Raw genomic sequence first — 27870 nt, forward strand, 5'->3', positions numbered from 1 at the left:
AGGGCTGAACTTTTGACCTCTGATTTCAAATTCTAGGTAAGCTAGGAATCACAGTTAGGCAAACGGGAGAAGAAAGCAGAGAAGAAACAATCATAGGAAGTCAACATCATGTCTGCAGAGACCTGCATCTCTTGGGTGTTGATAAATACTTAAAGGTTAATCAAATGACCTCATCCTGAAATGATATTTCCAGAACACCTGCCCCTCCCCCCACTTCTAATCTCCCTTCATATGCTAGAGAGTCTTCTCCTTGGTATTGTTGGCCCCGCTGTATTTTTGAAGTGGATTTCCCCTCTCACTTCTCTGAGCCCAGCGGCCTGCAAATGGCAGCTACCATTCAGCCAGCTTTTCTCACCCTTAACTTTACAACAAGCATTTGTGCTAGGAACTGGAGGGGTCCCACTTTTAGAGTCCAGAGAACTTTGATTGACACTGATACTCCCTGCACTCTTGGAAGAGTAATTGTACAGCATTTTAAGGAAGGCGGATTTAGTATTCGCTTCTTGCTTATACAGGATGATGTAGCACTTGGGGAAGAATGTACAGCACAAGATCCCATAGTTAGATATCAGAATGACAATGATTTCGACCGCGGGCAAGTATTTGCCAAAAGTGGTGGTGTAGACAGGGATGAATATAATCCATGCAATGAAATAGATGAGCATACCAAAAGTAATGAATTTTGCCTCATTGTAGTTTTCGGGGAGCTTCCTGCCTTTAAAAGCACAGATAAAGCAGATGAATGCGAGGAAGGCGATGTATCCTAACATGATGCCCAGGGCCACTGCTGAACCTTCGTTGCATTCCAGGATGATAACTCTCCGGATGGAGAAGTTCTCTGCCACGAAAGGGCTTCTCACAGTGATCCAGACTGAACATATCAAGATCTGAATCCCTGTGCAAAAAGACACAATGGGGATGGGCCTGTAGAGGCCCTTCAGCCATTTTTGTAACTTGGGATCGAAACTGAAAGCCAGCAAGATTTTCAGGGACTTAATCAAAATACATGAAATGCAGAGGGCAAAGCTAATGCCAAAGAGAGCTTGTCTTAGTTTACATTTATATGCTTTGGGCTGGCCAATGAATAAACTTGTGCTAACAAAAGCCAGGAAGTGACAGAGGAGTATAACATAGCATACAGTTAGGCCACCTGATGCCTTTACAACAGGAGTGTCCACATTTCGAGTAAATATTATAAAAATGGCGCAAATCAACACAATTCCAAGGGCAGAGAGAACCAGTAACAAAACAGCAAACCAGTCATTCCAGTTGAGGTATTGAACCATCTTCCTGTAGCAGGTTGAGCTGTTCACCGGGGCCCAGTGGGTTCTGTTGTTGCATAAAATGCAGTAATCCATATCTGTGCATAGGAGAAAAAAAATTCTTGAATAGGAGCACCTATCCTTTCTCTTAATGTTGTTGAAAGTTTAGAAATGCATCAACTTGGTTCACTAGAATGAATTATTTTTATTTTAATTTGAGAGATATTTGGTCTTACAAAAGTGTAGGCACAAGTTTAGGGAATAAGAATGAAAAAAAAAAGATTCTCAGCAGAATATTAGAATAGTTTTCTAATCTAAGCCATTTCAAATCAACCATCAGTGGCATCTGCAGCAAATTACAACGATATCAAAATGAAGATGTCCACTCAGTGACAGAATCATCAAATGCTGCTACAACATACTTGCATCCTGACAACTGACCATTTCTACGAAGCCATGACATATTGTTGTTGTTCTTAGCTGAGAAGTCGTGTCCGACCCATCGCGACCCCATGGACAAGGTTCCTCCAGGCCTTCCTATCCTCTACCATCTTCTGGAGTCCATTTAAGCTCACGCCTACTGCTTCAGTGACTCCATCCAGCCACCTCATTCTCTGTCATCCCCTTCTTGTACTGAATATCATACCCAGTGCTTTTTTTGTAAGAAAAAAGGTGCCGGAACTCAGGCCCTCCCTTGCCAGGCCATTCCTTGATCGGCAACCTTTTACTCCCTTCCCGAGCCAGACTGCCATGCTAAGGTGGATGGGATGAGTGGGGTAGGCCCGGTCTCCATCCGCCCTTTCAGAGCCAGGGGGGAGTGACGGTGAATGGCTCCGCTGCTGCTGTGCGCCACTGGAGGGGCTTTCTTTAAGCTTTGTCCCACAGATCACCTGCCCGGGTGCCTCCTTGTCCTAGGCCAACTGTCCCATGGCTTGCGCCATTACCGGGTGGCACAAGCCTCCCCCGCCACCTCCCGCCACCAGTCCTTTGCCACCTGTCTCACGGAGAACACAGCAGCTCTGCGCAGGGATACAGAGCAGAGAACAGCACTTGCTTGCTGCCCTGCATTGCCCCATGTCTCCCTTCTCCCTTCTAGAAATGGCAGCCCCGTTTCCTGCCTCTTCTCCTCCTGGCGCAGCTCCTCCCTCTTCCCAAAAGCATTTCTTTGTTAACTTGCTTTCCAGCTCTGGCATGTTTCTCTTCTGCTGCAGAGAAACAGTTTGTGGGACTAAAAAAAGTTCAGTCAGACCTTCCAACTCCTTGTGAGATCTTTTTTTTCCCCCTCAAGAAGTTGAAAGGTCTGACTGAACATTTTAGTTCCACAAATTCCGTTGAAAAAAGGTTCCGGAATGCCGTTCTGTGTGTTCTATGACAAACAAAAAGCCCTGATCATACTTCTCCATCACCACCCCACTCACAGAGAATCACGCCTGCCATATCTAATGGAGAAGGAAGGAGCAGGGTGGCTCAGTAGGTTAGGATGCTGACTTGGAGGTTAGCAAGTCCACATCTGTGGGATAGGGTGAGCTCCCGTCCTTGCTCTAGCTGCTGCCAGGTGACATGAAAGGAGCCCCCAACTGGGCGTCCCCAGGGCAACAGTCATGTCACTGGCTAATCCTTTTGACCCAGAAGCCTCTTGGTGCTTCTGACACAGATATAATGTGAATGGAGAAGGGAGAAAGAGATCCTCCAGTTCTCAGTGGCAGATACAGATGGCTCTCTATTCACGTTCACCATAGTCACATGAGAAGTCCATAAACAGGAGTTAAATATAAAGCCCAACAGCTCGATTGTATCTTTCAAGGCTTCTCCTGTGAGTTGTTTATCAACAAATCCCTTGTTTCCTGAGCTGTCCCACACACTCCTTCTGCATTATTAGATGTGGTCCTTATAACAATCCTACATATACGTGCAGTTGTACGATTTCTACAGAGAGGAGCTCCACAGCACTACGAATCAGATGGTTTTCTGCAGCTACTTCACATTTTTCTCGTGTTGTGTGTGGGTGTACGTGAATGAGGCAGAACAATAAAAAGTCTTTTCTGAAAGCACCAGAAAAAAAATTGTTTTTCTGTGAGGGTTTCTTTAAAAACAATAACAACAACAACAACATACAAATGTTCCATCCTTCAACAAATTTAACCTTGAGGCTTCTTACCTGTCTGGTTTGTATAGTAATTTTCAGGGCAGCTGATGCACTCGTAACAGCAGGTGTGTGGACTTGCGGAAACTTTCTTCACTTGTCCAGGTCTGCATTTCCTAGAGCATTTGGACTGGACATTCTGCAAGAACAAATGCACCAGGAGGAGAGAAAAAACAGTAATGAGAATAAATATTAACTAACTCATCTTAAGTTTTCCAGGAATAGTATTCTGTAATCTGACCCTTAGTGTAAATCAGGGGTCTTCAAGCTTGGCGCTTTTATGACTTGTGGACTTCAACTCCCAGAATTCCTCAGCCAGGTGTGCCTGGCTGAGGAATTCTGGGAGCTGAAGTCCACAAGTCATAAAGGGGCCAAGTTTGAAGACCCCTGGTGTAAATAATCGAAATCCAAGGCTGGACTATCTCTGTTAAATGTATATTATTTGTGGCCAATTCTGGATACTATTGCCCATCCACATACTGTGGTGGAGGTAACTTGCCTGATGTGCCATCCATGAGAGAGAGTGCCACTGAATGGCCCTGCTGAAATTTCATACTGCCATACTCTTGCAAAGAATATTGGGGAGCTCCTCCCTTGTTCTCTTCTACTTTCTTACAGATAGTCCTCAACTTATAACTGGCTGCTTAGCAACTGATCCCGACAAAAGCTACTTACGACTCATTTCTGGAGTTCTGATGGCTGCATACACTTCTGGTTCCATGACTGTATTTTAGGCATTTAGTATCCAGCTCACCTTTACTACTGGTGGCAGCATTCCATGGTCATGTAACCACAATTTACTATGTTTTTTTTGCTGGTTTCTAGTCTTTTTCGCCAGTTTCCAGCAAAAAAAATGCCCATAAGAATACATGAATTCACTTAATGGTTGCAGTTTTTATTTAACGACTGTGGTGTTCGCTTTAACAAGCACTGTAAAAAAGTCATAAAATCAGGTCCAATCACGTGGGTACCTTGACTTATGACCATCATGACTTACGATGGAAATTCCAGGCTCCATTATGATCATAAGTCAAGGACTATCTGTACTTCAAACAATAGACATCTATTTGCAGCTTGCCTTCAGACGTTGTCTGAGCTTCATCACCGGAGGCTTTCAAGAAGAGACTGGACTACTATCTGTCAGAAATGTTGTAGGGTTTCCTGCTTGGGCAAGGGGTTGGACTAGATGACCTACAAGGTCCCTTCTAACTCTGTTATTCTATTCTATTCTATTCTATTCTATTCTATTCTATTCTATTCTATTCTATTCTATTCTATTCTATTCTATTCTATTCTATTCTATTCTCTGAAAAGCATCAATGATTGTCTAGAGTTGGGGCTGGCAACTCTGGCCATATTGGAGTATAGGAATATATTCTGAATGCTTTTCGCACCAGATGAGACTTTTCACAATAAGATACCATCAATGAAAAGATGCTGTAGTAGCAAAGAAAAGGCCTCTAGCACATGCTCTGGTGAGCCATAATACCTATACTACTTATTTAATCTGAATCTAAATTTAAATTCCACTAATTTAATCTGGGTCCTGCTCACAGGTTTCTATTCAATGAGAATGGAAGTGTGTGAAAAGAAGGACTGCTATATGTGGTATAAAGTTTTAGATGAAACTGATCCCTTGTATCTGTGGGTGCAATACTAAGCTTGTAAGCCGCCCTGAGTCTTCGGAGAAGGGCGGGATATAAATGTAATAAAAATAAATAAATAAATAAATATGGTGCATCTACAACCTCAGTGCCCCTGGTGGACCAATGCAGAATTGATAGGGCCATCACCACCTGTTATTTTTCTTGGATCTTTCATTGTCCTTCAGTACCATTAACTGTCATAGCCTCCAGGTGAGCAGCTAAAGTAGGACCAAGAAGCACAAGGTTACAATAGCTCCATTCTTTTCTAAACAGATATAAGTGGATGGTGATGCTGTGGCACCCTTAGGTATGGACAGCCTTTGAGATTTCTCAGAAATCTTGCCAGTTGGGATAATGTGTCAGTATGTAAATGACCCACTGCTTTACTTGGAGTTTCCTTCAGTTAGTTCCAGTGAGGGAATGGAAATATTCAGGAGGTCTTTGGAAGGAATTTGTAGAAGTCTGGCTGAAACCCAGACACCATTAGAGGGGGACCCAAATGATCAGAATGGAGTTGGAAGGAATTGCATTCTTTTCAAAGGGCCATGTGTAAAATCTGAGATTCACTGGGTGTATTGCTATTAGTTACCAGAAGAGCTTAGTGTCAAAAGAGCTTTTGCTGATTCACCTGCTTTATTCCTCTCCGGAGAAGGACTTTGCACTCAACTGTGCCCTGACATTAGACCATTGTTTAACTTTCTATTTTTCAAGGTCACTCGGGTATTTTCAGTTGCTCTTCTGGGCAAAGGCAATAAAAATATATTACACCTATTACTTAAAAGATCGAGGTAAAGTTAGAATTTAGCTCCTGCTCTGGTGTGGATCTTTTAATCCCTAAATGCCTTCTGAATCTTATTTGAAGAACTCCATGCACCTCTTGGATCCTCTGTTAAGCCACATAAACCTAATTCATGTGCCTGAAGGTATAAACTGTTGCACTGTTGAGCAAAAGACAAAGAGTGTCATCATTACAGAATATCTTCGCATGGAATGGAAATGTTACTCTTTCTCCAGACTTCTGTAAAGGGACCAGCACAATCTACATGTGTTTTTCCTTAAAATAATGAATGCCCAGCTTTCTTTTGCAATTTAGAGTTCCTACTACTGTTGTTAGTTTGATTTCTTGATACTGCTGCTTCAAACGATTGCCTTTCATGTGTTATTATTGTAAAATTCTTTTTAAAACTTTGTGGTAAGGAGATTTTGCCTTTAAACAACCATATGAAATATCTCAAAGAAAAGAATAAAGGTATTCTCATCCCATTCATGTCTCTGGCAAACACGTTTTTAGAACTGTTTCAAAAAAACCTGTTTGACCAGAAGTCACAATGGGGAAAAACAAATATTTATTATATGTTATAATGACAGGAGTTTTAGGACTCTACAGCCCCTCACATTTGAAGGCGAAAAGGTGCTTCAGAGGGTCTGGGAGTGCTCATGAAACACTTCTCTTTAACTCCTTAAAGCAGCTTTTTGGCTTACAGTGATGATCAGTCTAGAGCCCTCTAGACATTTTGAAGTACAACATATGCTAAATGGGACTTATGGATTGATGTTCTAAATGTCTGGATGGGATTCAGGTGGCCTAGGCATAATCCAATATTTCCTGCATTTTTCTTTCCCCATTTAGTGGCAAGCTAAAGCTTGGGCCCAGGTCTATACAAATCTCCTGTATGGATAAATCCATGTGTATTTCAGTCCCATGGTTTTTCCAAGGTGCCTTCATATACCTTTAGATTCATGAATTCAATTTCGTCTTCTTTATCTGCAAAGATGAAGTCTTCTTTCTCCAGGTCATATTCTGCCATGTTGGTAATCACCACTCTTCCATCAATTTCCTTCCAGAGGAGAACGTCATAACCTGTGTTAATGTCTCCTTGAGAGTCAAAATAGACCTCCCGTTCATTATCAGTGAACTTTATCTCTTTAAGTATTTCGAGCAACTGCAATAATGAAAACAAGTAATGATGAAAAACAATATTGCTTAAGGAAAGCAAACACAGATAGCAGCAACATAATAGCACTGCGTACTTGAGCATTTGTGTTAAGAAAAAATGTTTATTGAAACCATCTAAGCAAGGGGAATAGGTGGGCAATTAAAATTTGAAGAAAGGATCATGGAATGAAATAAAAATAAAGGAAGCTTTTCCTGATTGCTTTCTTTCAGAAGGCAGTTTATCAACTTGCTGTCATCTCTAAAATAAAATTATTGTTTTATTTGCTAAAATAAAAATAAAATATTAACTTAATCTTATTTCCCTTGGAAAGAAATAAGCTACTAACAATATTACTAAGCTATAGAAAATTAATGCGATTAACTTTTGCAAATGCTATGAAGTCTTCAGTATAGCTTCCTGTAATATGTTTATCATTTCAAGAAGAAACAGATCTTGGCTTTTATTCATCATAACTATAATTGAGAAGGACATGGTTAGCGAATGTACGGCTGATGTATTTGACGTGGGACAATTTGGGCTTAAATGACTTTTAGCAGTAATAATATTTTGAAATACAGGGTATGGACGATCTTCCTTGAGTTGAACGCCACAGTTGTCCTTTGAGTGGCATTCCAGGGACCACTGAAGAAGTCAGCTGAGTCAGAAAAAAAGACTTGTTTTAATGTGAATCTATTATACAACTCAAAATATTAAACACAGTCCATACAATTACTTTCTTGCAGCATTTTGGAAACACTTGAGTAAAAATGCTTTGCACATGAACATAATTCCTATCTGTAACTCTTTAAAGTAGCTTCACCTTTCTTCCAGAGCATGTGGCAGCTTTTTGGAATTGCATTTGAAGTATTGTATTGATAGAATTCTCATGTAATTAACTCTTCTTTCTTTCCGCATTAAAAATATAATTGAAATGATTTTTAATGTTGTTGTCAAGGCTTAAAAGTCCACCTGTGACCTAGTCTGGGAGAATTTCACAAGTCTTACCATAGGAACTGAAGCTTGTCTGAATGAGATGGTTGAATGTTCAGTTGGGATAAACTACATCTCTTTCAGACTCTGCAAGTTGACCTTAACTCACTACAAACAGAAAAGCAGCACAGCAGACAAAAGCCTAGACTATAATATCATTGTTCAGTTTATAATTTCACATTTGCAAATTACTTATATTTTAAGTTTAGTATAAATTCAATGTTTACATAGAAGGGGATTCAAGAATACAATGCTTTCTTATGGTACCAGGCATTTTTATGGTACCGTACCACTCCACTATAGCTCAGTCTATGCAGAAGGAGAATAGCAGAATATTGTACTTGAAAGACAGTGTTGAATATGCCCCTATCCTGAGTAAAATAAAAGAAACAATAACACCTTGCAACTAAAATTCTAGCAGCTCAGGGAAAAGAGTCCTAATCCATTTTGTTCCCTTCATGTTACTTTCATCATTGAAATGCAATCCTTCAGTTTATCATCTCACTCCTCATATGCTCCTCATTTGACTTCTTGGATATATTAGGAAATGGATATGCCATTTGTGTATAGTTTTGCTTTTAATGAAACTGTTCAGGACTCAGGAACACAATCTTGACAGCTTTAATAAAACTGGCCACATTTGTTCTTAGATTGCACAACAAACTGAGTGAAAGGCTGTTGCGTATGTGGTTAATTGCTTTATTTGATGCCTGTAAGATTGAATTATATTATGTTTATGTGAAGGGTATGGCTCATTACAGATCATTGCTATCATTTCAAATACAATGTTTTCAGGAAAAGGGATGTGGGGGTAAAGCTATGAGTCACTGAATGACAAAGCATTGGGTGATTCAGGAAAGTGTTTATATGTTTGATGCTAATACTCTCCCCAGATCAAATGTTGCAAATTCAATGACTAGCAACATGCACATTACCTTTCTAAATCAGGCCAAGCTTCCAGTCAGCCCAAAACCTGCTACTAGCAAAAGCCAATCAGATACCTTAAGCTACCATAAAGAAATAAAAACTTGTAGCATTAAATATTCCTGTTCTGTTGAGGAGGGCTTCCCATGGAAGCTGCATCAACTTCTTGGAGGAAAGACAAAATATTAATTAAACAAATTACTAATATAAATAAAATATTATCAGTACATTTGCCGAATCTGGGGGAAAAATCCATTCTAACCTGTGCCAATCATTATTTAGAATTCTAAAAATTCATTTTTGAATTGAATCGAATACTTTATTTGGCCAAGTGTGATTAAACACACAAGAATTTGTCTCCAGTACAGAAACACTCTGCATGCATGCAAAGCAAAAGAATTATAATAATAATAATATCAATAAAAGAGGGAATAAAAAATTATTAATAAGGATAAAAAATAATACTACAGCCACACTGTAGGGGTAAATATACATAGACTTGAGGCAGCAGTGTTAGAATTTATCATTTAGCTTGAAAAAAATTGTCATTTTCACAGAAGAGTTCCAAAACTGTGTATTTGCAGGAGAGAAGAAAAATATTTTGATCCACTTTTTGAAAACTGATGGATATCTCAGTCTCTATCATGTCTCCCACAAACTTTTGGCTTTCATGATAAGGGGATGATCTAAATTCTCGATCATTTTATTGATATTTTATGCATTTTCTCTTCCAGACATACAATGCCCATACTTTGGAAGTTCACAAGCAGCATATAAAGTTCATGGCCATAGTTCAATTTGTTTTTAAATCCTAGCATTTGCTAACCAATCACAGTACCTCCAAATGAGGAAAATCCCATTTTAATAACATGATTAAAAACTGTTATACAGTGAATAATTTTTATTTGGGGAATCCTTTCTCTCAGCAAATAATGGGTGTGTGTGTATGGGGGGGGAGTCTTCAGCTTCCAAAATTCCCCTTTGCAATTTCTGAGAATTCTGGAAGTTGAAGTCCACAATAATTGGTAGACCTCCCAGATTATTGATTTAAAGGAGTACTGATTTAAAGTCTTTGCTAAAAACAAACAGAACCATTTTAAAGTCAGGTCCACTTGCCAGAAAGTTGAGGGTTCAGTAATTGTGGGAAAGCTCTTTTGCAAGTGTATCTCCACCCAAAAAACAAGATAAGTTGACAGGGTACTCCCTCAATAATAGCATTAGCATTAAGCTCAAAACATTATGCGAGAAGCAGGAATAACAACATATCAGTGAGTTTGGATTTCAAAAATCCCTTCAACACATGTACACGCAGACAGATACACACACATATACAGAGAGAGAGGGAGAGGGAGAAGGAGGGAGGGAGGGAGGGAGGGAGGGAGAGAGAGAGAGAGAGAGAGAGAGAGAGAGAGAGAGAGAGAGAGAGAGAGAGAGAGAGAGAGAGAGAGAGAGAGTCTAGATTGCCCAACTCCAAAACGACAAAATGAAGGCATTCAGAAGACTCGAAAACAAGAAAAACATTATAGAAACTCCCTACTTATTTGCTCTGAGAGAACTGATTAAAAACACTCACCTACAATATCCCCACTTTGACCCTTTGACCCCAAACTTTGCAACCCAAATCTTGGAAAAGAGCCCGGGCTCTTTTAGGGCTCCCTTAAGGCAGGGAGAATGGGGCTCGTGTAACTATTTGGCGGATGCCAATCCATAGAGTAGGTGCTGTGGCTGAGAATATCCAATCCTAAACAATCAAAGTTTGGATAGGGTCGTAAAATGTGTGCAACTAATCCAGACACACTCATATATATGTCTATCAGAAGTTTGTATTGATTGTCCAGCAGGATTACAACTTCAGGGTTACACACACTTACAAATATTTCTTCAATTACAAGATCAAAAGAAGGTTAAGGGCCATGAGGGGTGCTTCATTATTTGCCTTACAAATAGATTCTGCTGTATAAGGGAAAAAGAAAAAAAAATGCAGAAGACAATATTCCAGCCCTGATATTCAGATAAAAATGTCAGTTGGATTCTATTTGATTGATTATTATAGCTCTACACCTGTTTTGCCTCTCTTAGAGGAAGATAAATGATTTTCAGGCAGTTATATTTTGGGTACTTGAAAGGCACAAAACTTCTTCTTTTAAGTCAGGAATGGTTTACTTATATTTGATCTCGAGTGAAAGAGCTAAGTTAGAGAAAATTAGCTGAAGTGGAAATCTCTCTGCTTGGGCTGATACTGGAGAAAGAAGCTAGCAACACTTTTTTTTCCTATTTGAGAGCCATTTTCTAGAAAATTGTTGGGTTAGTTTGCTAAGAGATGGTTAAACATTATGCCAGTGATGGCTGTCTATTAACTAAATAAACATGGCCATTATTTAGAGTCAGCCTAACTAAGGACCTGCATGAAAACAGGCTGCACTGAAATGGATGAAGAGCCCTCAATATATGCTAAGCACCAGGTTCTTGATAATCTCAAGGGTATCTCTCGCTGAGATTATCTCTTTATTCTTTCATCAGCTGTCTCTTTATTCTTTCCTCTTTTTATGCTTTCATCTGTGTGTGCGTGTGTGGGGGAAGTGTCAGCTTGCTATCTATGATGTTTTGCTTAGAATTTTTTAAGGTAAGGTATAGCAAGCATCTCCAATAACATTTGGAAACAGCATGATGAAACAATATATTGCCTCTACTAATATTCAAACACATCTCAACAATATATTGTTGCTGAGATAGCAGCAAATTACTGTAGATCAGAATGGAAAATTTTCTTCTTGAAACTAAGGATTTTACTTTCAAAAGAATTAACCCTGTCACTAAAATGTGATGCTCAGAATTTGAAAGGGGGGGGGGCTGCTATTGGGATTTGATTTAAATCCCTTTTGCCAAGATGCATTCATGATATCTTGAGTGGGTTACTTTCTCTGAGTTTTGACCCACCCAGAAATTATAAAGTAGTCAATAGGGGAATAGGGGGATATATGGAGTAGTAAAAGGGCAATAGAAGAAGGGGACGACAGAGAATGAGGTGGCTGGATGGAGTCATTGAAGCATACTAGGTGTGAGCTTAAATGGACTCCAGAAGATGGTAGAGGACAGAAAAGCCTGGAGGAACGTTGTCCATGGGGTCGCGATGGGTAGGACAAGACTTCGCAACTAACAACAACAAAGGTGTCTATTTGTATTTTCATTTAGGAGCAAAGATGAAGCTCCCCCCCCAAAAAAAGCTTAGATTTCAATTAACTCCTTCTTATTAAATTTTAATGGTGGAAGCTGATCTTGTAAGTGGCTCTTCAGCTTCAAATATGATCTGTTTAGCCCCAACCAAAATTAAAACAAACATAAGTGAACCTTAAGCTTGTAATATGCACATATACACACTTGTTGTTGATTATAAAAATGTGCTGTCTCTCAAAGCACAGGGCACAGGACATATAATCCTAAATTGTGATGTCGTTTGTCTGGTTTTAGTTTAGCATGTACTATGAATCCAGCTGTTTATGGCTTACTCGACAAGAGTAAGCTAGTATGTTTGTGAATCCAATAAACCTTTTGTATGATGTGTAAGGTCATGTCAGGTTTCTCCAACTACCATGAGAAGCAAAGATCTCAGGCTTGCAGGAGCAAGGAAATGAACACAATTTCAACTGCTAAGAAACCACTACATGTAGAACGAAACACAAACTTATGTTACATTCAGGATGTTTTAATCCTGTTGATAAATCATCCTTACATCATAAGTCATCCTGAGTCAATAACAAAAATAGACCCTCATGTTAATATTCGTGTTCCAATATGCAAGGAAGAAAGAGATGCAAAACAGAGCTAAAAGAGCATGAAAAATATTATCAAGCCCTACCTCCCAAGGAGCGAAAGCGTACGGATCTTTACAGTCTCTGTCTTTGCACTGTTTTTGAATGGCCTTGGCAATTGCATACACTGCCAGCATGGTGCTGTGGATAAATCCTGGTTCAATATTGGCAATGAGAAATTCCTCTCGCCAAAGGCTGTTAGTTGGGCGAGTGTGATTCAGGAGCAAACTCTCTGTCGAATAGTTTGAAATGCACTTACTCAGACCTTGGTCATTTATATGGGAGCACGTTGACATTAGCATCATATATTCCCTTAAGAATGTGTTGTTGCCTCTGGGTGCAGTTGGCAGATTGCTCAAAAACTCATGGAAAGAGGACATGTTGCCACTTTTGAAGGTAAATCCAACCACTTTCCCCAGGCGACTGATATTTGGAATGGTGCTAATCTTCACAGCCGCTGACCAGTTATCACTTGCAATCCAGGTCTTATTGATGTTCCTTTCTATTGCTTTTCTGAAAAGTCTCATTACGTGGAATTGCCTCAGAAAGACGACGATGACATTTACCCTGGTTTCCTTGACAATCTTCTCAAGTGCTTGATTAATTTTGCCATGGATAGTGCTGTCTGAGAGATAAGCTGGCAACATTTCTTTAAAGGCAATGCAGACGTTGTTGGCCATGGCCTGCAACCCAAAGCTTTCCACAGCAAGCCGCCCAAAATCATCATCTGTGGCAATGATTCCAATCCAGTTCCATCCTGATTTGTGGATTAATCGTGCCATTGCTTTGGTCTGATAGGAATCGCTGGGCACAGTGCGCAGAAAAGAAGGGAAACGCACTTTGTCACTAAGGATTTCTGCCGTGGCTGCATGACTGACCTGTGGAGAGGGCAAAACAGTTCAGGTATATGGAAAAAGGGAGAGGTTTTGACTAGGTCACACAATACAGGGTATTATTTAAGGTTTATACCAGGGGTTTTCAAACTTGGCAACTTTAAGACTTGTGAACTTCAACTCCTAGAATTCCTCAGCCAGCCAGGGCTGGCTGAGAAATTCTGGAAGTTGAAGTCCACAAGTCTTAAAGTTGTCAAGTTTGAAGACCCCTGGATTATACTCTTAGCAAAATGAACTCAGGGCTGATGTGACTTCATGGTGGCTCTAAAAGTTTTCATTTTCTAGTACTTGATGGTCTAAAAACACTTCAATTTGATAGCGATCACATAACAAACTGACAAATGTCCTCCTCTCAGCTTCAATACATGACATCAATAACTGAATCCTACTGTGATCTGATTGTCTCATTGCCAAAACAAGATGACACCTGATTGGCTCTCTAAGCACTCATGCTCATTGGCTACAATCAGATGAAGGAAAGCTACCTGATATCAACCTAAGTAAGTTGTGCTTCCTTTTTCTGGTTATTTGGCTATAACTTTTCATATAACACAGTACAGATAATTGAACAAACTATGTTGTATTACAATCTTGATTAAATTATCTTTCCACTGATATATAATTTTATGGTACTACTACAAAAAAAGTGGTCTTATTAGCCATCAAACCTCAAAAAAAAAACAGTTTTCCCAAAAGGTTTCCACAATTTTGGCCACTACTCTGTGTGTGTGTGTGTGTGTGTGTGTGTGTGTGCGCGCGCGCATGTATGTATGTATATGTGTGTATGTGTATATAATATTTTGGGGAAAAATTGTAAGCAAAGTTAATTACTGAATTCTTAGGGGAAAATCTGAGAGTGGATAAGTAGTCCTCTGAAATACTTTGCTCCATATACGAAGCAATGCAACATGTTTATCTGGATGGATGTCTTAAGTACCTGCCATTCAGGTAAGACATCAAGTGGTCCCTCCCATGTTTTAAATGTCCTTTTCTAAGATTTCTTCCATGTTTTCTATTTTTCCACCCTTATCTTTCTGGACTCAGTGAAGGATTGCTTTTTTAAAAAAAACCAATCAGCTATGAATTCTTCTGAGAGTGAATTTCAGTTCTATGTTGCAGTAGAAACACTGTAGGAGACACTAGCCAGGAGAGAGTCTGGCTACCCAGACCCTTATTTAACTAATTATCCATCCTCAGAAAAGCTCTGTGATGAGTAAATAGGGGCCATGATGGCTAAGCAATCTAGGAAAAAAGTTCATCAATTCTAGCACGAAGCCTCACTTTACAAACAGAAACTTTTACAATAGAGATTATGTGGCTGACAAAGGTAAGCAGGAAGGCTAGGTATTCTGGAAAATGCTAATTTTAACAAGTGAAAACAACAGGGCTATTTCAATGTTTAGTATTTGACATAGCTACCTCACTTGAAATGTTCAATTGAAACTCTTAAAAATACCAGTCACGTTGTCAAAACAGTTTGTCTATTTAGGTAGAAGGTTACATTCACCCAGAGTTGGAAAAATCTTATAGCTGCCACACAGTGGCTCATTCCTTGCCAAAGCAGCTTTGCTTAATTTCTTCAGAAAAAAAGCCTCTTATGTCCAAGGTAACGTCTGTATTGCTAAGTAGGTATACATTTCCAGCCTGAATAACTTCATTTGCTGCCAAACGTTTCTTACTGCTGGGTAATTTTCTCACTTTCAACATGTACAACATTGCAGGGAATCCAGAATGATTGTGTGACAGACACTAAGTGAGACGATCTGAAAGGTGCAGATTGCACAATGTATGAGACCCTTGAGAATACATGCCTTATTTAATTACATTGATTCCCTAATTTTTTGTAGTTTTAAATGGTAATTTGTGAAATATAAATAGGTACCCTTTTATACAAAAAGAATGTGATCCTGTGCTTAATATGAAATCTCCTCCATGGAAGAAAGCAAGTAAACATTGTGCACAATATTGTACAACAAGTTGTACAATACCCAGATATCTAGGGTTGCAAACTCCAGGGGAAACCCATCCTTTTCTCCTGCAAAACAAAAAATTATATGTGTGTATGTATACATATGTAAAGCATACCTATTTATGTGAAGGCATATATGAAGAGTGAAGAATATTTGAACACTACAAAGGAAAAAGAATGTATATTTGTAGGTGTGTTTATGTATATAAAGATATATAGCATAAACACACAGAATGATATGTAAGTGTGTAGATATCCTTTGAGGCAGTGTTGAGTCCTGGTGATTACCTGGACTGGTCTCTAAAGTTTTCTTGGAAAGATTTTAGAAGTGGTTTGCCCTTATTTGCTTCCTGGAGTTGAGAGAGAGAGAGAGAGAGATTGGTGCAAGGTTACCCAGCTGACTTTGTGCCTAAAGTGGGACTAAATCTCAGGGTCTCTCAATTTTTAGCCTGAAGCCTTAACCATTTCACCAATATGTATGAGTCATACACACCCAGAGAAAGGATAGTGTTGAGACATAAGACAAGCACGTATACTAAAATAATAACATTAATGAATGTAAGTAAAATAATGCACCTGATTGAAAAAAATAACCCCATATGCATATATTAACCATCTATTTTATTAATGCAAATAGCACCCTCCCACATAGAAACGCATAAAATATATGTGTATACACACAGAGCCAGAAAGAAAGAGACAGAGAGACAGAGAGAGAAATACATCTCCTTCTGTTCAGGAGAAACCATAAGCCAGAAGGGATGAATCCGAACAAGGGTGAAACGATGAAAGAAACACTGGGCTGTCCCACCACAAGCTTTGCCCCTTTGGGACAAGTGTTGTAACATCTCACACACGTGTAGGAAAGGGGCAGAACTTGCGTCATGCTGTCGCACTGCTCACTTCAGCATTTTGCCAAAATGGTTGGATTCTTTGGATTCCCTTCTGATTTCAGGAAAGAGTTTACCAGGAAAGAACAGAAGAGCGAGAGAAACCCTGTTTAACATTGCAAATGTTAAAATTCCCCCGGGCGAGCTTTCTTTCCCCTCCGAGCATCCTTGCTTTTCAGCAAAACAGTCTACTACATCCACATGTACTGTATCTCCTGACCATTCCTTTCCTTTCAGCAGCCTCTTCACCTCTTACTAGGGAGTGTATGAGGACTCTCTGAAGACAAGAAATCTTTCTTGTGGTCCATTTACCAATAATGAAGCTTGATGATAAAAATAATTTACGCGAAGAGAAAGAAAAAAACAACCCTAAGAATAAAATTGGGTAAGCATCTCCATAAATCAGCTACACATCTCACATACACACTACATAGCAAAATCTGGCTGAAGTTTAAGTAGCAGAATGACAGCTGCCTGAGAGTAAATAAACGCAATTGAGGTGGCCAGAGAATTATTTAAATGGGAGGATATCTACTGTAAATGTATATCAGCATAAAATGCACAATCAATCAGAATATGATTTATCATTTCAGTATTAGCCACATGGGCAGAACCTTAGTCAAATGGAATTTGTTTGTATTTCCCTTCTAAGATGGATCTCACTGAATCATGCTAAAGAGAATGTATTTACAGTTTGTGATTTAATTTCAATATCTGGAAGTTCTAAGAAGGGTAAGGGAGCTAATCAGGAATATTTCCATGGGAAACTGTGCCAGATTTACCTGCATATCAGTCCTGTATCCTTAATCTGTTGCCTCCAATATTCAGTTGCATTTTTCTGACCAAGTATGCAGTGTTAAGGGGAAAAAAAATCTTCAATTTTAATTTATTGCATTAGAGGAGGCTGAGATAAAATTGTCCCTAAGAAACTGGGGGAATCAAATCTACAGGAGCAAAATACATATAGTGTGTGAAAGTAGATATCCAGGTGCTGGTCTCAATGCTCACCTTGCAGCAAAGAATCAGGTTTCAGGTAGAGCAAAGAACTTGATCTGGACTTTTCTGAGGGGAAGGCAGACCCTGCATGGGCCCAATAACCTTTGTGCTTTGATTGGCCAAATACACATGCCTCATTAGTATAGAAAAGCAATTGCTGGGCCTTCTGTAGTACATAATTATCCTACATTTGCTGTGCATCTGTGTGTGGTCATGGCCTGAAAACTATGCCTAGTTATTTGAATGATTTTCTCAATGTAAACAACTAGCTAGAAGACCTCCAAGATCCCTTCCAGCCCTATTGCTATGATTCTAGATAATTTTAAAGAAAAAAAACCAATTTGTCTAGGCACTATCTATAAAAAATAAGATCTGTAGATAAGATATTAATGGAGAAAAAGTTTTCTTTAAATTTGGTTTACGTTACTTCCTATTTATAGTTGCCTCTCCTTCCCCCCACCCCCACCCCACCCCCCGCTTTATTTCCACATTTCCACTCATGTTCTGACAAATTCATGGCTGTGCTGTCATGATGAATGAAAATGTACTAAAAAATGAGATGTACATGAGCCTCTAATTCCAAGTGACTATTCCAATTAGAATAGAGTTGACAATCTGGCCTTTTAGATATTGCTGAACTACAACTAAGAGCGTGTTAAATTTAAATTCACCAACAAAGAATTAAAGGGAGACTAGTGTAGCTGTTTTGAGCTATTTAGCTCTCATCAGCTAGCCATACCCTTCTGAGATTCAAACCCGGGCTACTTGCATGTTAGGCAGTTGTATTAAGATGTATACAACTAAGAGCATTTCCAGCAAGCAGGGATAATAGTGAGGGATGTCAACCTTTTGTTGCACATTAGTGAAGAATGTAAGTGAAGAATCAGATTGCTAATTTGTCCTGTATGTTCGTAAAAACACTTTATGGGTAGCTCTTGACTTACAAAGTTTGATTTTGCTTGTCAGTAGTCCTTTGGGAAAATCGCAAATGGTGATCACATAACCCCGGGATGCCTCAAACATCATAAATACACGATACAATACTCAGTTGCTAAGCATCCAAATTTTGATCACATGATGATGTTACAACAGTTCTGAGTGCAAGGATGGTGGTAAGTCATATTTTTTCAGTACCACCATAATTTTGAACAGTTGTTAAATAAATGATCGTAAACTGAGAACTACTTGCATGCAGAAAGGTAGCACAGCCAGGAGAAACCTGGAGAACCTTTAGCTGAAAGAATTTGTGAGACATAATTTCTTACTTCTCCCTATTGCTTTTTCCACATATTAAGATTAGCAATGGATTTCTAAAGGCTTGAGGGTGCAATATCATGCATGTGGAAAAATATGCAGCATAAAAATACTTTTATCAAAATACAGATACGTTGCTGAGTTCTGTACAGAATTGTATTCTAAATCCAGAAAGTTGATGAAATGCAACTGCCAAATGCAGCTCCTTCTTAACTATACGTATTCAGCTTCCAGTTATGCCACTGAGATATTCATTCATTTAGATTTTGCTGACTGAAAATAAATATATGTTTCCAGAATGACCTTACCTGTGGTATTAGCTGCAAATTCAATATTCTTGCAACTGACATAGACACTTCCGAATAAGTGGCTCCTATAACAGCTTTTACTCGGGGTGTGTAATCTGAATAGTTGCATTTGAATTCTACCAGGTCTTTGGAAGCATTAAATTTGGAGAGGAACCTCAAAGCTGCAGCCATTGCCCTGGTGACTTCTGCACAAGTGTCATAGATTTCATAGCCCAGTTTAATTCCAGGTAGAAGAGGGGAGTTGTTGATGATTTCTATGGCATGGATCATTGCAAGGCTCTGAAGAAACACTTGAACTTCAAAGCTACCAAGAAATACAGAAATAATTGTTAGTTGTTTCAGCGGAAGCTATATGACATTATACAAAATCAGGAAGCATGTTGCCTCTTTACTTACCATAAACCCATAGACCAGCTCAGGAATTCTGGGAGTTGAAGTCCACGAATCATAAAAGAGCCAAGGGATTAGCCCCCTTTAATTTATAAGACAAATAATACATACCTTTGACAGAAAAGTCAGACCAAATACCTGACAGGCATTTATCAATATTATTTGAATTCTCCTCAACAGACATATATGGTTAAATTTATCTCTGATTTTCAAAAACAAAAAAAAACAATAAAAATGCCATTCTGCAGTGATTACCCAGATTAAATTACCTCTCAATTTTTATAGGATTTTGGAATATGTGAGTGTATTTACACGCATACTGATTCATCTGGGTCTGTATGTTGAAATGCTCCATCTCTGATAGACAAATGGACTGCTTGGATCAGACTACTGACAAAGGCAACCTCCACTGCTTTTAGGTTACTGAGTTTCAAAATTCACTTGTTTTTCCTCCAAATAGGCTTTATTGTTTTCACGTTCAAAACTAGTTTGTCCTTTCTACTGCCTCATGGAAGAGGGCTAGGAACCTTACAATTCCCCAGCCTTCTTTCCTTTAAGCCAGGGGAAGAAACTTCTTTTGAGGGAGAGCAACATTTATCCTTTGGACATTGTTAAATAGTGGGTTCTTTGGTGCAGGAATGAAGATGCGTAACTGAGTACAAGGTAACTCATAGTTTATTTCGTACAGAAACTGTACTGGGGAAATGGCTGCAACTAGCCGCAATATATAGTCTCGCCCCTAGGCAGCAGCCAATGGGTTTGAATCAACAATTGCCACCTGGAGATAGCCAATTGCAGCACAGGAGACTTGTAGTCTGGGTTGCTGGAGAGTCGTTAGCTGCTCCAGCAACCCACGTGGTATTCCTCAAGAGCCCAGTACATAACACCCCTCCCCTCTTAGAACAGACCATAATAACACCAATTAGTCTCAACAATTGTCCAGACTCATTATCCAAACACACTAAAGTAAAAGGGCTTTTTTTCTCATAGAACGCTCAGAACGGAGTTCCGGCACCTTTTTTGGATGGAACCTTGTAGGGTAGGCAAGGCGGGTTGTATGACATGTGTGAGTTCTGGCACCTTTTTCTTTTACAAAAAAGCACTGATAATAATAATAAAAAGTAAAAAACAATGTAGGTTACAATGTTATTAAACAACGTCTCAATGAATAGGCTTCAAAGATGGCACTTTTAGACAGTTACATCATAGCACTAGTTTCTGTAGAGTAGTGGCAAACAGGAATTACAACAATATATAGCTCTTTATTTTACAACGTAATCTGCAAGATATGAAGGAGGCTTGTGTGCTCTAGGAATGTCTCAGAGTTCCCATCACTTTGTGGTCTACCAGCTTACCCAGTGAGCTGGGTAGACTTGTGTCCCTTTGTGCTCCTGAGTCAAGGGGATTCGATGCACTCTGGCTGGCCTCTCCAGGTTGGCCCACCCCAGAGTCAGACTGTTCCTGTTTGGCAAAGTAGGCACAGCGGTTGCTGACATTTGGTTGGCTTGCTCCTTAACGGGTTCCATGTTGCATTCCAGGGCTCCCCAGTTCTCCCTCTGGTTCCACCTCAGTTAAGAAGGAAAAGTCCTGATAGTCCATGTGAGGACTGGCTTTGCCACAAGTTTGAGGACCTTGGGAGGGACGTATGACACAGTCCTCACTTAGTGGCCGTTTTGGAAACCGTTTCCTGAGCTGATCAATGTGTCGTCTGACAACTCACCCTCCCTCCAACCCCACTTCATAAGACAGGGGTCTGGATGCCTTGGTAATTTGACCAGGAACCCACAGATTCCCATGGCCATAGTTCCTGGCCAAACCCAATTGCCCATGTGCAGCCCCCTTGGGGGTTTTGGTCGAGAGGCTTCTGCTGCCACTCTATCTGGATGCAACCTGTTCAGTTTAGTGATCAAACGCCTCCCTCAACGTAGTTCTGCAGGACTTTTGCCTGTAGCAGTGCAGGGTGTAGAATGCTGGCAGAGTAAAAAATCTGCCAGTCTGTGATTCCAGTCACCTGTGACAATGTGCTTGAGTGCTTCCTTCATTGTCGTCACCATGCGTTCAGCTTGACCATTAGAAGATGGATGAAAAGGCGCAGACATTGCATGTGTGATGAGATTAGCTCTAAGGAAGGCCTGAAATTCAGCAGCAGTGAATTGGGCCTCATTGTCTGAAACTAAGACATCTGGCAACCCATGTGTGGCAAAGAGTTTTCTCAGCACCTGGATGGTCCTAGCAGTAGTCATGTTAGGAACTGGGATTACTTCCAGCCATTTGGAGTGGCAATCCACTACTATAAGGAAGAGCTGTCCCTGAAAGGGCCCAGCGTAGCCTATGTGAACCCTAGGCCAGGGAGTGTGCATTTCCTCCCACCTGTGAACTGGAGCCTGTGGCATTTCAGGCCTAGATTGCTGGCATGTATAACAACCATGGACTTGAGTCTCAATGTCCTTATCAAGGCCAGGCCACCAGAGGTAGCTTCTAGCTAAAGCTTTCATTCTGACAATGCCTGGATGGCCTTCATGTAATCATTGTAAAACCCTGTCTCTTAGGGAAGTGGGAATTATGACTCTGTTTCCCCATAAGATGCACCCTTTACGGGCAGATAACTCATGCCTCCTGACAAAATAGCTCTGAAATTCTGAGCCTGGACTTTTATCCAACCAGCCCATGTATACCCATGAAAATACTCTACTAAGTATTTTATCTGTGGCAGTTTCAACAGCAATGTCCCCTGCATGGAGGGGAAATTCAGTTACGTACTACACTTGTTCTTTTTTAATTTGAGGCCTGCTTCACGAAGCCTCTGCAAGACAGCCCTGAGCCTACTGGCCAACACTTCTGGGGATTCCCCTGCAATAAGAACATCATCAAAATAAGGGCAGATGCCCTGAACACCCTTGAGTGTATGCTCCATGATTCCCTGAAAAATACCCGGTGCAACACTGACTCCAAACTGTAAGTGTTTAACTTTGAAAGCCCCCTGTGAGTCACGATCATTTGAGCCGTGGCTGTGGCCTCATCAACCGGCAATTGCTGATAGGCCTGTGCTAAATCAAGTTTAGCAAAAATAGTACCCCCTTGCAAGGAGGCTAAAATATGGTTGACCACTGGGACTGGGTAAGCGTGTTGCTGGAGGGCTTTATTTAGGGTGCATTTATAGTCAGCACAAATGTGAATTTTCCTGTTGGCTTTAAGTGGAATGACTATAGGAGTTTCCCATTCCTCACCATCAACAGGCTGTAACACGCCCTGTTCTACAAGCTTATCGATTTAGGAATCAATTTTATGTTTTAAGGCAAAGGGGACCCTATGAGGCTTAACCCTGATTGGGACTACGTTGGGATCTAGCTTAAATGAGATAGGTGGGCCTGTGTATGTTCCTAGGGTTGAATCAAAAATATCTGCATATTCCTCACATACTGACACGAGGTCTGCAGTTTGTGTCCGGTTTATGCCAGTAATCTGAATACCTAAGATATCAAACCAATCGAGTCCAATGAGACTCGTTCTCTGGCCCCCTACTACTATTACATCCAGGTGCCCCAAAAACCCTTTAAACTTTACCAACAAAGTGGCTTCTCCCTTAACTTTAATGTGAGCATTTTGAAAGTCCATTAGGATTATATCTGAGGGTCTTAGTTTGGCCCAATTGTTACTGCACCTACACACGAAGTTAAAAGTGTCTTGAGAAATAATTGAGACTGCAGAGCCAGAGTCCAATTCCATCTTACATGGAACTCCTTGCAGTTCTACCATGAGCTTAAGTTTGGGTTTGAGGGGGCGTTGAGCCCCGGTGCAGCATACACTTCTGCAGCCCACACTAACTGGACCCTGGGCCCCAGTACCTCTCCTATACAGTTCTTCCAACTGGTGTTTGGGTGGTCGGTCTCTCTGGCGGGCTCTGCAAACCACTGCGATGTGGCCTGTCCTTCTGCAAGATCTGCACGTGGCTGATCAAAATCTGCAATTGGCGTGAAAATGGTTGCTGCCGCACCCCTTGCATCCCGGTAAGAGAACTGCCTTGAAACTGCCCTCTTGCTGCTGGCTGTTGCGGTGTTGTGCGTTGGGTTGCTTTTGGAGTCAGTTGATTTCAGGTTCTTCTTCCTCAGAAGATTCTTTGGTGCATTTGGCGTCCTCATGGTGGACCGTTTCTTCAAACTTTGTCAATTTGGTGGGCTGTACTGTTTGAACTGCGCCCCCGGCAACTTCGTCGGCCATCACCTTGTCTTGTGCTTCAGAAAACGTTAAGTTTGGCATAGCAAAGAGTCTCTGCTGAAGCGTTCTGTCCTGTAGGCCACAGACGAGCCGATCTCATAGTCGCTCTTCTAAATTTGAAAATTTGCATAGGCGTGCGGCCTGCCTTAGGCCCGCTATGAATTCCGAAGCTGATTCACTGTGTACCTGCACTCTTTGGTCGAACTTGAACCGCCAAGCCATTTCAGACATCTTGGGCAGGAAATGCCCAGTTAGCTTCTTTTTGAGATCTGCGTAGGAGACTGCTTCGATTGGTGTCGGCGTGAAAAGGTTCTCAGCCAAATCAAAAGTTGCTGGGCCGCACACACAGAGTTGTGTTGCAGCCTTCAGTCCTTCTTCTGCGATCTGATTGGCCCTGAGGTAGTTTTCTACTTGCGATAAATATGATGGACATTCCTCCGGGTGTTTCACATCGAATTCTCACAGTTTTCCAACCTTCGGCATTCTCTCTTGCTGGTCCCTGCGTTCTTCCGAATCCTGCTTCCAGGCTCAGGGAATGAGTTCACTGAACATGAGGTCGCTAGCATAGCTTGCTAGTTGACCTTGAGAGAGGGGCGGAAATGCCTTTTCCCTCTGGCGTGCGCTGCCTTTCCCTCATAGACTTCAACTCCTTAATCAGTGAAGCAGGATCCCACCTTCATTGCCACTGTTAAATAGCAGGTTCTTTGGCTCAGGAATGAAGACGCATAACTGAGTACAAGGTAACTCATAGTTTAGTTCATTCAGAAACTGTAGTGGGGAAATGGCTGCAACTAGCTGCAATATATAGTCTAGCCCCTAGGTGGCAGCCAATAGGTTTGAATCAACCATTGCTGACTGGAGATAGCCAATTGCAGCACAGAAGACTTGTAGTCTGGGTTGCTGTAGAGCCGTTAGCTGCTCCAGCAACCCACGTGGTATTCCTCAAGAGCCCAGTACATAACAGACATGATACTGGGGAATAAGGGTGGGTGATGGTGGGTGCATGATATATGCGCATGGGCACCTTGGATCCCTGCAGAAGCTTCTCTTTAATGATCCAGTTCTTTAGAAGTGTCAGAGTCAGGATAACTGTCTCATCATTGCAATAAAAGTAGTAAGGTAAGAGGTCACTGGGGTAAAGGTTAAAACTGATCAAGAGCTGTGGTCAGGAGTTTAACTTTCCCTCCTTCCACCAACTAACTTTTATTTGGAGAAAGAACAATATGAACCAGAATTCCTGGAAAGTAGAAGAGATCCCTGCTTCTGATATTGCCAGTGACATAAGTGATCTTGCCTTTATCAGGATTGCTGAAAGGTGAGAATAAAGTGTCCTTATCCTTTTCCCCCTTTTGGTCAAGATCCGGATTTGAACCAGTCAATATCTACAATAAGTAAAAGTGGCAGAACTCTAGATTTCCACATATTTCAATACATTTGGTGGAAGATCTTGATTAGTGCTCACTGATATCTAAGGGGTTTTGGTAACTGCTGACTATAATAGAAAACTATTATAGTCCTGCTGGCCTCATTAACTCTTTTCTACCCATATCTCCCAGTCTTACAAAAACACCTACGTCTCAGGAAAATGGCCTGCGGTTATTAAAGTACTAAAAGAATAACAATCTTGCCTGTGGAAGGTAGAGATAAATAATTTTTAAAATGTGCATAGCTAATCCAGAAGACATGCTGACATAATCATTTCCTCATTTCCATAATTACTTTGCAAAATAATCTTTTTTGCAACCTCAATTGTCATACAACAGAGAAGAAAGGATTCGTTTCAGCACCCCTTATTTCTTAGGGGTTCATGAACAATCCCATCCCAAACTTTATTTCTTCTCAGAGCAAGTAAGTTATTAGTCTCTACAGTTTAGGAAATAGTTACAGTTTGAGTTACATGGCATGATAAAATTGAAGAGAGATAAGTGCCACTTTGAATGCTTCCAGATGTAATTTTACGTGTTCACTCTGCATTTGTTTTTTACAGAACTGAGTCTTAATTTGGAATATATTATTTCCCCAGGATCTTTCATGAGTAGAGAAAGTTTTTCATGGGAATTGTAAGAAGTTAAGATCCCCTCTAGTGGTCATCTGACCAAATTTGGTATCTCTTAGGTAACATGATTTTATCTTGTGAAATTCTTGCTATTCCAAGCATGGCCTTTATAAATTCTTGAAGAAGAATGATAAAATTAATGGGCTTCAATCCTATATCCATTGGGGCTAATTGATTTGTGCAGCAAAATTCTGCAGGATCATTAGATGGCAGTAAAGAGGTAGAAATTGATGTACTTCTTGATACTATCTAGTGGTTGTCCAGATTATTACAGTGTAGATTTGGTACCTTAATCATCTTTGATTCTGATATCAATTCCCAGACTCTCAATGAGATTGCATATGAATCATTATATAAAAGTTTCTACTTCCAGATAGTTTTTAAAAAGTTAAATACAACACTGCAGCATAGAGAATATTGTATGCTTGGGCTAGATTCTGGTCCCATTATGTGTTTAAAGTCATATTACTGTGTCATGGATCTAAATATTAAAAATTGCAATTATTAATCATACACTGTAAAAGAGATATAAATCAACAAAATACTTACAGTCCTTCTTTCTGCATCAGTACTCAGAAATAAGGCTTGTTGAATTCAACGGATTAATTTAATACAGTAATTTACAGATTAGTTTTACAATACAATCCTACAGTGTTGGCATAAAGGTAAACTCCATTAGTTTTGTTTTTATAAAATCTGAGTAAGATAGCTGTTGAAGCTCTACCCTGGTACTAGATTTTATCTGCGTATAGCAGTATAAAAGTCTCTAATCGTGCAGTCATTCAACTGACAGATCAAACCCCATCTTTTAAGTAAGAATCATTTTAAAAAACAAACTAAATTTCCAGTCCTCTCCCCTTTTCAGTAGCTCCGTTCACTTTCATGTCATTTTCCTCACAACGTTTTAATGGCAGAGAGCTGTTGTTGTTTACTCACCCAGCACAGTTGGCAATCATAGGTTTAAGGGGCTTTTCTTCAGAATGTAACATTTTGCCATGAATTGCAAACAAGCCTCCAATGACAATATCTCCAGGAGAACTGGCACCCACAAAGTCATCAGGGCTCCGGCAGGAGTGACCAAGAGGAGAGCAAATCAGGAAGACAGGTATCAACGCACCAAATATTGCCATAGTTCTCTTGCGTTTGATCTTTAGCTGCCTTCAGTCAATTAAGCAAGCAGCTCGGCAAATAACACCATTCCTATTTCACCTGTAAATAACATAAGGGGAAAGGAGCTGTTCTGGAAGGCAGGCACACGCCTTAACCAAATGCTGGTTACCAGCTCTGACAGGTCTTGTTGTTTAACTGAGACCACTGGAGGAGCTATTGGGGGTGGTAGAGATGTGTGTGTGTGTGTGTGTGTGTGTGTGTGTGTGTGTGTGTGTGAGAGAGAGAGAGAGAGAGAGAGAGAGAGAGAGAGAGAGAGAGAGAGAAAGAGAGAGAAACTTTCTGACTGAAAAGGCTTCCTGAAGGTGTTTCCCAGATACACTGAATTACAACTTCCATCATCCTCATCCAGTGCAGCAGCACACACTTCCAACTATCTCCTACCTGCATTTTTCTGGAGGTTTCTAGGCTGACGTTGATTGTGATAGCAGGTGTATACTAGTCAGGTCCTTCGAAGTCACAGATGTTTGCAATAAATAAATATAAATAACATCCATTAATTTATTTGCTATCACTAAATAATGAGTACCTTCTTCCATAAGTGGAAGCTATGCCTGAGGATTTACTGAGCAATTTGGGAAGCAAAAAAAGGTCTGAGAGACTAAACATATCAGGAGAGATTAGAGGAACGGAATATGTACAGCCTGGAGGACAAAAGAGAGAGTGGGGGGGGGGGACAAGAGTGAAACCTTGTCCATATTTTTTGGGAAAAAAACAACCTTTTTTCCAATAATTGGTGAACTATTAAGATGTTAAATAGAGTAAATTTGTATAACATAAGAATGCACTGAAATGAACAATATATGTATTTTAGACAGGATAACTATTATATAATGAAATGGGGGAAATGGGGGCTACTCGAAAATTAAGATTTCTTTTATATATTATAGGCTAGTTCGGAATATCTTATTCCAATTAGGTAAAACTTAAAAAGAGGACATGGATATGTATATGTGAAAATATATTGAAAATTGTTCTAACTGATTGTGTTACAATTAGAAATGTATTAATTTGATTAATT

At 40.2% G+C, this 27870-nt stretch overlaps 1 protein-coding gene across 1 annotated transcript; it reads right to left on the reverse strand.

The window, feature by feature from the left end:
• Positions 1-227: 227 nt before the first annotated feature.
• Positions 228-26812, reverse strand: GPRC6A (G protein-coupled receptor class C group 6 member A; the record flags this gene model as incomplete). Its single annotated transcript, XM_083350179.1, has 6 exons — positions 228-1360; positions 3421-3544; positions 6782-6994; positions 12759-13589; positions 19022-19325; positions 26619-26812. 6 exons carry the CDS (start codon positions 26810-26812, stop codon positions 228-230), a joined length of 2799 nt encoding a protein of 932 aa, XP_083206305.1.
• Positions 26813-27870: the final 1058 nt, after the last annotated feature.

Source organism: Vipera ursinii (assembly GCF_947247035.1).
Source record: "Vipera ursinii genome assembly, chromosome: 1".
Taxonomy (NCBI): domain Eukaryota; kingdom Metazoa; phylum Chordata; class Lepidosauria; order Squamata; family Viperidae; genus Vipera; species Vipera ursinii.